Source organism: Onychostruthus taczanowskii, unplaced genomic scaffold (genome assembly GCF_017590055.1).
Source record: "Onychostruthus taczanowskii isolate IOZ18803 unplaced genomic scaffold, ASM1759005v1 scaffold30, whole genome shotgun sequence".
Classification (NCBI taxonomy): Eukaryota; Metazoa; Chordata; class Aves; order Passeriformes; family Passeridae; genus Onychostruthus; species Onychostruthus taczanowskii.
The window spans coordinates 4,642,734-4,654,774 of NW_024500350.1; the positions used below are offsets into that span (position 1 = coordinate 4,642,734).

The 12,041-nt window shown below is 39.1% G+C and overlaps 1 protein-coding gene across 1 annotated transcript; it reads right to left on the reverse strand.

Annotated features, from left to right (window-relative positions):
- Positions 1-5,350: 5,350 nt before the first annotated feature.
- On the reverse strand, positions 5,351-11,100 carry CUNH17orf67 (chromosome unknown C17orf67 homolog). The gene is made up of 4 exons (XM_041409203.1): positions 10,966-11,100; positions 10,125-10,225; positions 6,831-6,970; positions 5,351-5,839 (listed from the first exon to the last, which is right to left on the reverse strand). The coding sequence occupies exons 1-3, from the start codon at positions 11,018-11,020 to the stop codon at positions 6,854-6,856; spliced, it is 273 nt and encodes a 90-aa protein (XP_041265137.1). The 5' UTR covers positions 11,021-11,100; the 3' UTR covers positions 5,351-5,839; positions 6,831-6,853.
- Between the last annotated feature and the right edge of the window lie 941 nt (positions 11,101-12,041).

A 12,041-nucleotide genomic window follows, 5' to 3' on the forward strand; every position in this document is an offset into this window, starting at 1 on the left:
CAGTAAATGTCAGAATTGGGAAGAACAAGATGTCACACACCTTGGAACTGCTCCCTCCCCAAAGGCATAGAATCTGCTGTACACAATTTGTATTTCAAGCTTTTCTTCATACCCAGTGGAGTAGAACCACATTTTCTAAGAGAAAAATGAAATTCCGGTTCCTTCATGGGACTCTAGGAGGTGACCAGTAGCAATTCAGCCTGGATCCATCCCTGCTTCCAGGATGAATTTGCTCTGTGAACATAACATTTGAAAAAGATGCATTTTATCTCTTTTAAGTCTTTGTAGTTGCATTTTTGGCAAGGTGAGGAATCAACACACCCTACTCTGAGTAGGACTCAGACAGGTTGGGATGGTCCATGAAAGGTAACTACATCTGCAGCCTCAGAGCAGATGTTCAGCAGCAGGCAACTAAGAAATGAAGGAGTCAATTTTATACAGGTTGGCCTCAGATGCATTGTCATTTCCCAGTAAATTAAAATCTTCCACTGGACCTTTGAATTTACTGTCCCAGTATTATTCTATGATTGCAGAAACAGCCTGACCCTGTTTTGCTGGAGTGTTCTATTCCCTACAGGGGAGAGCCCAGTGCTGCTCCTGTGTGGACCATGGCACCAATAAATTGAGCACAAACCTCTTTTTGTGGCTTTTCCTGGGGCTGCCACTCAGTGTTGCTCTTTCTTTTTTACTGTTTTTTTGGGGGTTTTTTTCCCAGAATCTTAATCAAAGTATTTGCCAGGGAAGAGAGGAAAAAAAAAAAGAAAAAAAATGCTCTGCTAATTAGTTGTGTGCTTATAAACCTTATTTTGGTAATAGAAGCACAGGAGTTTATTACTGATGCTGGAACTAATCCTGTACAGGGCATGGGAAGTAGATAGAAGTGTATCCTGCACTGATGGAATATTGAGCTCTGTTGATATCTGGACAGGAGAAGTGCTGTGAATCAGATATTCCAGTCCATTTTGAGGACTGGTCTCATTTTTGTGGACACTACAGGCACATATTCAGAGTCACACCAAAGGTTCTTTGCAAACTCTAAGCCAGGTACATTCTGAACATCTGAACACCAGCATTTTGCTGAATTCATTTATTGAAATCATTTAGTAGCTGCTGTTTATTCTGACAAATACAAAATACAAAATGAAGCAATGTTCTGCCTCACTTTGGTCTAAGATCTCCTGTATTCAAGGTTGGCTCACTCAATTTATTAAATGTATGTGCATGATGCTTGTGTTGTATAGAAAGGTGCTCAAATGGATCTTTAGATCCAAATCTCCCCAAATGTGGAAACAAGAAATGCACTTCAACTGATCATCTCCTACTGAAAAAAAAAAAACAAAATATGAAGATGAGCTTGAGATCTGAGTGCTCCAAACTTTTGGTTTCATGTTGAGCTGACACTGGCCCTGCTGCTTTGATAGAATAAGGAGAATTTTATTAACTCAGGGTTCATTGAACATTTTCTGCTTTTTAATATTTTTCATTTTAGTGCACATCTCTACCCCCAGATCTGAAAAAGGATTAAAATGCCAGCTAGGAGACAGATCACTCAGCATTTCTAATCACACATCAGAAATCTCAAGGTACATCATTCTCACAAGATTTTCTACTCTTTGTAGACCATAAAAGGCTCAGATAACCTTCTAAAATCCACTCTGATCTCTTTAGTCATTAAAAAATAAGTTCTCACTGGGAATCTAAAGTAGGCTTCTACTGCAGTGATCACATTCAATCAATCCAATTTCACTCCACTGCTTCAGAAATTATTTATGCATTCATTCACTGGAAGTAACAGAAGTCTTCATTCAAAACAATATTCTGACAATTGAAACAGGGCTGGAACTATTGAAAAAGGAGATGGGGAAAAGCCCTGGAGAACTGCAGGGAAATATTTTCATACACATTATATCTTAATTTCAGATGGTTATAGGCATTTTCTTTGTAACTCTTTTTCATATTCATGTTTCAGTAATGTTCCAGAGCAGCTGTCCTCTCATTGTGAGTGGAACAATGTGCTCACCTGCTCAGCCTCCCTGAGAAGCAGACAAATACTGAATCATCTAAACTGCAAATTGGTAAGTTTAGTTTTGCATTTTCCATTACCTTCATCACTGTGAAAATGAATTTCAAATAAAGCAAGTGACTGACTTGCTTTCAGGGAGCTTTCTGAACATTCCAGTCTTGGTAAATAAGAACTTCTGGTGCATGTTTTCCTGCAAGGTAAGTCTGGTAGAAAGAGCCAATTAATTGAACTGCCAAAGTGCTTAGTGGCATTAGTGTAACTATTTCATGTCCTGTTTATCTGTCTGTGATAAAATCTTTTGGCCTTGCTGAAGAAGTTGATGCTTTCAAAAATCCCAGCCTTTGCCTTTTTTCAATGCATTCTTGTGTATTTAAAATTAGAGCAGATGTTATGTATCTGCTCTTTATAGAGAGACACTACATTTCTGGCCCTGGGCACAGTCTGCCTTTTCAGTACACTTTGCACAGCACTAACACATAGCTCCCTATGCTGCTAAAGGTAATAAATGTAGGAAGATAATGTCATGCCTTGAAGAGTGATGCTTTTACCAATTGATCAGTCTGCAGCTTAATCTGGGGAAACTGAACAGGGGTCAAATTATCTACTTTGAGAGGGAACAGCTTCTGCAAAGACACAAAATCTTCTGTTAGCATCTGTGTGTGCATAGCAGGCAGTAAAATGCCACAAACCACCACAATGTGCTTGTAGGAACTTTCAACCATTTCTTGCTGTGGCGTAATGAAGCACAACCAGACCTACACCCACACCCAGAGCAGTCTGCAACCCAGAGGGGGAAAATCAGCCATTTGCTGAAGGTCTTGGTTTTATGGGATAGAGGTGACTTTTGATTTTGATCATGTGAGCTGAACATTTTAAGAAAAGGAGTAAAAAAACAAGCAGCAGGAAGAGGGATGTGGTGCCTTCAGTCCTTGTGGGCTGGACCCTGGTTGAATGCAGAAACAGTGGCATCTAGTGGGCAGCTGCTCAGCTCGGGACAGGCACTGGATGCAAAACAGGTCAATGATTGGAGCTTATGATCTTGCTTATCAGGGATGAAAGGTTTTCCCAGGTCTGTTTTAATCCTTCTCTTTTAAAGCATTTGGAAAACAACTATTTTTCCAGCTTTCCCACCTTCAGTATCCAACTTTCAGAATGCTTGTTCTTCTGGTTGGCAGGCATGTAGGAAAGTCCAGCATTTTTCCCCAAGATTTTAGACATGGAAAAAAACAAAGTTGCAACTAATCCTTGAACACACTTGATCTAGTTTAACTACAGAGGAATTCAAGCTCAGCAGAGCTTTGAAGGAAAGATCTGTGTAGAGGAAGAGAATTAAAAGAAACCTGAAGGACTCTGAAAAAAAGCTTAATTACATAATTCTATAGCTATAACTGAGTATATTTATGCAGTGTTTACTTTTTACGCTAATTATAATTTTTTTCACTACTGAGTCACAATAAATGCTTGAGCTAATTTATTTATACCTGATCCCCAGATCTTGTTCTCTTGTTAGTTCACTGGATTCTGTGTAAAACATTGTGTATATTTTATGGACATACAGAAATACACAATTAGCAGGATGAGGGGTTGCTGCATCCATGGCAATAGTCTAAAGCAGTCACATGCCTTCACTGTCCCTTCAGCCTTCAGTGTTCACCAGTGATGAGCAACTTATGAAAGTCTGCTGTGCTGTGCTGGCCTCCTCTTCTCTGGCTGCCTCTCCCATAGGCTGGAGGGTGTTTCTGTGTTTACTTGCAAAATTAATTTGTATAAAGGGATGACTTGGCTTCTTAAATCTGGCAGAAGAGCTGAATGTCTTAAAAAGCAGTAACTTGGCTATGTTCTTCATGATCACAGGATTCTAGAGACACTCATAGGCTTTAGTCTAGGTTTCTTTCATTATTTTTAACTTCAATGTTTTTAATTCTTTCTCCTTTCCTTCATTTTTTTCCCCTCCCTTTATTCCCTATGTTTCAAACTTTCCTATATGGTGTCTGCTGCTTTTCTTGCCTTGAGGGACCATGATGTTCTTCAGTGGTCAGTTCTAGCCCAGAACAGAGGTGTAGATACTTATAAGAGAGATGGGTTTGGTATGAACATGAGTGCAAATACGAGTTGGCTCCTTTGCCCATCAGCCTGACACCAACCTGGGCTACAGGCTCTTGGCACTACACCATAATTCCTTCCCTTATGAAGTGGGAGGGAATGTGGATCAGTGAGCAGGAAGTACTTCACCTTTCTATGTTTCTAGATTTCTCCTTGTTAATTAGACTGAATAATACTTCACTTTTGTTTGGAGACACCTACATGAGATCCTTCGGCCCTCATGTGGAAAAGCAAACTGCAAAGCAATGAACAATATTCCATGTTTGCCTTAGGATTAGCTCAGTGCTACTGAGAACTGAGCAGAACCTTCTGCTTAACCTTCTCCTTAACCTTCAAAATGACAGAATATAATCAGGTGGGAGTTCTTTCATTTCAAAAAAGTATTTGAAAAACGACTTTCACAGGGTGACAGTTGACATAATTGTCATTAAATGAATTTTTCACTGTGCAAATAAAAACAGAGCCAGGATTTCACCTAGTGACTTTAGCTCAAAGAGATATGCAAATTTAGATGTCTGTATTGAGAGAGTTATGAATGAAGCACACAATAGCAGCCTGATTATACTTTTTCACACTCCCAGATTTAATCTGTGATTTATCTTGGCAGTAGGGGAAAGCAAGCCTTTGATGCTTTGAGATTTAAATTATTTCCTTGGAGTCATCTAGGAGAGCTGTTTTACTGGAAGAAAAGTATACCAGAAAAACTGTTGATCTAGTCCAGCCTGTCAAGAGCTCTGTAGCACTAATTACCTTATAGATATTGATAAAATTGTGTTTTATTTTGCCCCCAGTCCTCAGGCTTCAAGTGTGACTGCAGTGAGGAGCTCTGAAAGTCACCATTCATAACTAATTCTGTTGCCATTACAGATCACAGCAGTCATTTAAGAGCCATCAAGCAATTTTTTATGTTGTTTTACAGGTATCATATGTTCCCCATCTGACTGTACAAGATATTATTTTCCAAGGTTTAAGTCATAAAGGCACACAGGCAGGAAAGGGCTGGCTGGATTCATTTGCCCCTCCTGGCAGAATTACAAGGGAAAGGGATAATTGTGCAGAGAAACTACACAATTATTAGTCTGCACCACAGGGCTTCCCAGCTGCTGCTCCTAGAAAGTCTTCTGATGTTGCCTTGGTACTTCACAACACTGAGCATCACTTCCAGTGAGTTTTGTCAGAATATAGTATGGGAGACTAAGGGAACAAAATCATCTGCAAATGGAATTAAGTCAAGCTTTTATTATGAAACAATACATGAAATACTCATCAGGCAGTAGGAAATAGTGTTACATAAATGTTGTGTCCTCATGAAATATTGTTATTTAACCTAGAAAACTGTAATTAAGGATTTCTCCAAATCCCAGAAAGCTGGCCTTCTGTTCATGTTGGTATTCTGCAATTTTCTGTTGACCTCTCCCTCCAAGTTCCTTTTGCTTCAGACAGTCTAAACCTGTGCCTTTGAAAGGATACTCTAGGACTAACAAGTTGCCCATACCTCAGAAACTGTGGAAACCCTCAATTCAGTTATTCATGCATACAATCATTGCTGGTAGAAAATACATGGTGGTCTGGAACTCATCAAGCCACTTAGAGATGGAAGTTCTGCTGTACCATGAGGATTGCAGAGAGGTTCTGCTCTACAGGGAGCATGTAGCCAATGCAGGAATAATCTTGTCTTCCTTAACACAATCGTGTATAAATCCATGTGGAGATCTGCAGAAAAAAGAACCCCAAATATCAAAATCCATGCTGAAATTCACCACTAATAACATCTTAAGGGCTTCAAATCATTTAAACACTTTTCTAACATTAATTCTTCACAGTGGCCTGGGAGCAGCTGTTGGAAAGAATTCCTATAGCTAAGTGAGCCAGCTTTCAACTGTGTCTCAGCTGGAAGATTTTTTTGAAAATTGCCAACTTACCTCCTAAGGCTGAAGTTTGGGAATGTTATGTTTTTGTTTTGAAATGAGTTTCAGACCTTTGCTTTATTGTGGATTAATAGAGCCCCACTGAAGTCTACCACAATGTCCCAATTTTTAAAGGCATTCAGAGATGTACAAATAGATAAAAGAATGTTAAGCAGATGAAGTTTCTGTCTTTTGAAACAGATCAGCTGTGACAGATACCATCTCTGTATTCTACTGCTTAAAACTTTTGAAAATATGAAGCTAAATCTGCAACTCTTATACTAAAAAGTTAAGTGGGAATGATATAGCTTCACTTTTATGGTGATTATTCAAACTTATCTCAGTTGGCAAATTTCATGTCTGTTTAAAAAACCTCCTTGCAGATCAGACTTCACACTGAGTATCTCCAGGATGACAACTGAGTTTAATCCTGCCCCAGTCCCACTGACAGCTAAGTGAACAAGAACAAGACTTAAACACAACAGCTGGGAAAAGAATAGAAGCAGACAGAAGGGAAACAGCAGCAATTAATAAAAATGTTCTGCAGTCACCAGCTTACACCCACACAGCAGAGAAATGCATAACCAGAGTTTTATTAATGTGAACAGAACAGAGTGACAGAGTTGATGCCTGGACACTTCTGTTCCCTGCCCCTGCTCAGCTGCCCAGCACCTTTCAGCACAAGGTGCTTCCCCCAGCCTTGGGTAATTCCCTTCTCTCCCAGTGTGTGGCTCTGCCTTTCATTATGGAGAAAAAAATATGCATTGTAGAAGAAATACATATATATGTATATATACCAGTTGCAGGGTAGGCAAACCCATTAGACTGGATGCACCAGATCCCTGTTGCAGTGTGGCAGGCAATGAGGATTCAGCCAGTGTTCAAGGAATTGCTCTTCTGATCTCTGCTCCAAGCGCTGGAGGTAAAGCATATACTCCTATTTAAAGAAAAGCAAAAGTAATTTAATTGTGTAATCACTCAATTCTAATGTCAGGCCAGGGACCCAGGATAATTTCACAGCTGATGTAAGAGCCATTAATTTATCCCTTAAAATAATCAACTATAGTGAAATGGTGTTGCTGGTCAGCTTGCCCCAGCCTAGCAATATTTAGTGAATGACATCATCTGCAGACCAGCAAAGGGCTTGAGCAAGAATTATACAACAATATTCATAAATTAGGAACTCTGTATACACATTTCTTATTTGCATATCAACACAGAAGCCTTTCTTGTGCCTGAGGGTACAAAGGATTCTCACAAATAGATTTGTTATAGCCCCTTTTGAAAACTGGTTCCTGCTGCTTAAAGAACATTAACCCCTTGCAGGATCATGTGGCAGGACTGAAGGGTTCAGTAGGTAGCACACACTACCTACACATTTCCCAAGCCACAAGCTATTCTAGTGCTGCAGATGGTTTATTTCCATTACTCTAAAAATTTATAAATTCAAAAATACTTGCAGCAATCAAATTTAAGCTCTTATCTATGCCAAATCTACATCTTATAAAATTCCAACAGCTTTATCAAACCCCATTTGTAATTCCTTCAACAAAATCATTCTGATTTTATTTGAAGCACAGGTAGTTTGAATTTTCAATACCTTTTGGGCTCATAATATCAAAATAAGTTAAAATGTTTATATTTATTTTACTTATCACCAGTGCTGACTGGTGATAAATAAAATAATGTGAATTTCCTATACCAATTGATATAGAGAGGCTTTGGTCTCAGCAAAAAATGTATTGAAATAAAGCAGGCTGTGTACCAAAAACTTGACCTCCATCAGGGACAAAATTTACTTTTAAAAAGTGCCAGTCCTAGTGGGCTCATAAGCTTTGTGAACACCAGATACATTCATTCAAAATAATCCCCCACTGCTTTGCAGAGTGGGCACTGCTGGAATGGAAGCTGTGGCCTAAACCCTTTGCACTGGCCAAGTATTCCAGCACCAGGATCCTGCCTTTCACTGGGCTCTCTGCTCACAGCACCAGGAGACTTGGCTGAGGTCTCTGGGGAGAGACTGCTTGAGGAACTGGCAGGGAACAGAACTATGTGACTGAGAAGATGCCACTTTATCAAAAGGAGGATCTCAGCCAAATTAAGTTTAAAACGTGCTGATAACATAAATTACATTTTCTTTTAATAATGAAATGGGGCTGATCTTTCTTTCTGTAACTGAAAAGGTTTTTGACTCAAGCAGCACTGTGGAAGTCAAAGAGTATCACAAAGAATTGCAAATTACATTCCCCAGCTCAGCATGATCTGGCCCAGTACAAACAGCTTTTGCTTCAAACAGATGAACAGAGGTGGGTTCACCCCAGCATTCATTTCATTCTGCTACAAAGCATCCATACAAAATCAGTTTTCCTCCTTGAGTCCATGTGCACAAGCTGTGCACAGGGATGCAGCAGCCATGCACCTTCACTCACATGGAAAATCTCCACGTCCCACAGGGCAATGAGGGTTGGGTTTTTTTTGGTTTTTTTAAACCTTAGCATTTAGGGAGCAAAACAAATACTCTTATGTTTGGATTTTCTTGCAGAGGGTCAGCCTTGCTTTCTAGATAAAAAAAAATACAAAAGAAAATAAGACAGTAGGAATTTCTCAAAAGTATTTGTTCCTAATCAGGACAGAAAGTGGCAAGGACAGAGCAGCAGAGTCAGAAATCCAATATTTCTTTAGCCCTGGATCCGTCCCCTCCCCATAGAGAGTCATAGAATTCATGAGGATCACCAAGTCCTGCTCCTCACAGGACCAGCTAAAACTAAACCATAGGTTAAATGTTGCAGGCATGCATGTAGCTTCCTGCCATACAGGAATTACCTCGATCCACCTGTTCTGCTGCTTCATTTATTCTGTATTCAATATTTGTTGCATTTACCACATAACCTTAATCGTGGTTATACAGCAGATGGGAGCTGTATTCCTGCTCATTTGCAAAAACTACAAGGCTCATTTAACAACTCAGAAATAACCCAGTCCTGAGTGCTGTGGGCAGCAGTGCAGCCTTCTGGGTTTTGGCTGTGCTGTGCAATTTTCAGTGTACGAGGCTGTCAACAAGCACAGAGCAATATCTGTGCCACCTTTGGTTTGTCGTGGTGTCCCCCTTGACAAGCAGTGAGTTCACCCAGTGCTAGGCAGGTGGATTCTTTTTGGCTGGTGTACATTACCCACTGGAAAGGGAAAACCAGGAGCTGTTTCTACAATCCTGCAAGGCACATCGTGCTCTTCATGTCCTGCGGAGTCCAGAAGTGTTCAGCACCTTGCAGAACTGAGCCCCCTGTGCTCATCATGTGCACAATCCCTTGTGTGCTCCTGCCTTCTGTGGGCTTTGCCTCTTCAGAACCATGTGATTTTAGCTCCATTTATTTACTTTGGAAAGAAATAGGCAGTATTTTTAAATACCTTAAGTACCCTTGATGAGTGCAGGATTATGTGTTAGGTCTTCTCAAAGCAAGGAAAACAGAAGGCTCTTTAATTCTTTTACTTTGTCTTTTGTTGTAATAGGGTTTAGAAAGAAATAAATGTAGATATTGCATGAAAACCCAAAACTGTTGCATTAAGCCAGCAACTAAAAACTCTTACAATATCATAAAAAAACAATTCTATCTGTAGCATCCATAAATAAGTGAATGAAAGTGATTTTACCTCAGCCTCCACACTGACCACTGACACCTCCATCTCCTCTCTCCCTGCACAATGCAGGCAGAATGTACTGTAAGCAGAAGACCTTTCCTGTTACTTAGTTTTTCAGGAACAAGCTGATGAAATCCACATTTCTATAAATTAAAAGCCACTTTCTTCTCTATAATTTGACTGGTATTTTTGAACCATGATAAATAATCTCCTCATTCTGCAAGTGAACATTTCGTGAGCAATACTCAGCAGTTACAGAATGTTTTTAACTGTAATTAAAGAATTTAAAGGGGTTTTTTAATATTTCATGGAAGAACTCAGCTGCTTTAAATGGTGATAATCATAACATATTACCTGGAAGCAATAGAAATTTAATACTAAGCACAAACATTTTGGGGGATTTGGTGTTGTGTTTTTTCAGTTAGTGTAATTTAATAGTAAATGTTATAAATCACCCTCATTGGTTCATCAGGGAAACCAGCTTTTCTTGGCCTGTCTTCACGACGAGTCCTCAGCATCTGTTTGGCATCTTTTTCAGACAAAACTGGTGAAGTGTCTAAAGACAGAAGAGCAGAAATTAATTCTGAAATTATCAAAAGTTAGTATTTTATCTATCAGTTGTGAAATGAAATGTCTCCAAACCTGATTTTTTTCCTATAAACAAAGTGTTCTTTAATGAAAGAACACTTTGTTTATAGGAAAAAAATCAGGTTTGGAGACATTTCATTTCACAACAGCCCCTTCCCAGGGGTTATTGCATTCCCAGAGATAGGAATGGAATTTTAAACCATTTTTATACTTGTGTTTTCTCTTGTCCTACTAGTATGAAGCAAAACCCACTTATTCATGGTACTATAAAATGAGCAAATACAACAGCACCTTCAAACCACTGGCATTAGTTGCTCTTCCAACTTTTTGTTCTTTTCTGTGTTGCTTTATAGGATTTTTTTCAAAGTAATGAGTTAGATACATTGCAAAGAAGAGATTGCATTGAACATTCTACTTGCAGGACCTTGGTAAAATAATATTAAAATAGTAAGCAAGTAAAACTAAAATTTTGGGGTTTACAACAAATGACTACAGTGTGGTAATGCAGAGAGTTAAATATCAAATACAACATCACAATTGTTAAAAATCAAATCATGGAAAGTCTGCAATATAAAAATAGTTGAGTGTTAAAAATTAAATATATTAAAATATATGAAAAATTAATACTAAAATAGAAGATTGACAGACTAATACTACTTATATGCTCTGCAGATCTACACATATATGCAGGTTTGTTGATATCCCTACCTGTAACAGCTGTCAGCAGGACCAAAAAGGAGACAACCACAAGAAACTTCTTCATTTTGATTCTGCTTTCCCTCAGTCTGTTCCAAAATGAGCAACCCTGACCGAGGCTATCGCCTATTTGAAGGAGCTACGTCAGTCCCAAATGTTTGTTTATGCTTTAATTTGAGTGATAGTATGATTCTGAAGACATCTGGTCTGAAGGTTTGAATCAGTCTATTATCTGCTCACACATTCTCTGCATAACTCTTTTCCTGAGGGAAAGAAAATAGAAGGCCTTTTTTTTCCACCTCAGGCTTCAGAGCTACACTGGGTATTTTAAACATGTGAAAGTAAAGCCTATCCCCTTATATTTAGCATGGCAAGCAAAGGTTTTTGGTGCCCAAGGTAAACTATTGTTTTTTAAAAGAAACAACTGCCCAGTACTGTTAATCTCAGAGGCAGCTGCGAAGGCGCCCGTTTTTCAAAGATTGTCTCTAACTTTGCTCCAGCAGAGAAGTACTTACTGATGGGGTTTAACTCTAGCAAAGCCAGACTATGACTACTGAGAAACACAGCAGAGTTTTCTATCAAATTAATGGAACCATACAAATGAAAACACACATCATTCTCCTCCTTTCAGGACAAGTTAGTAGAAAACAGGATTATAAAGTATATTAAGCATAGTGTTAAGTAAGGACGTAGGTTAGCAAATGTCACTGCAAACAGGTAGTTTTGGCCTTGAGAAATGTCTAGAGCTCTTCTGGGCAGTGCCATGCTGAACACATGGTACCAGCACCACCAATTTGTAGGGCATGAAATGCATCCCTTCAACTACAATATATAAAATAGGTAGTCGTAGTTCGTCATTGCCTCTTACACGAGGGAAGTGAGGAATTTCCTTGGAAATCTGAGTGTTGCCCAACTGTGCAGTATGTGCATTTTTCAGTGTTTTCTTAAAGATACCAAGACCCTAGAATCCAGTCAATTTTGTATAGGCTGTATGGACTTACATCAGTGCTCACTATACTGTTTTGAAACTGCAAAAACCTGTAGGTTCTAATGGCAGCCACTATTTTTAGAACTACTCCAGGGAAACA

What these genes read in the sequence shown, in the direction of transcription:
- CUNH17orf67 (XM_041409203.1), bottom strand. Translation starts at nt 11,020, where the DNA reads ATGAAGAAGTTTCTTGTGGTTGTCTCCTTTTTGGTCCTGCTGACAGCT. An exon ending in CCTGCTGACAGCTGTTACAG is followed by an intron (nt 10,226 to 10,965) that starts GTAGGGATATCA and finishes TTCTGTCTTTAG; the next exon opens with ACACTTCACCAGTTTTGTCT. An exon ending in TCCCTGATGAACCAATGAGG is followed by an intron (nt 6,971 to 10,124) that starts GTGATTTATAAC and finishes TTCTTTAAATAG; the next exon opens with GAGTATATGCTTTACCTCCA.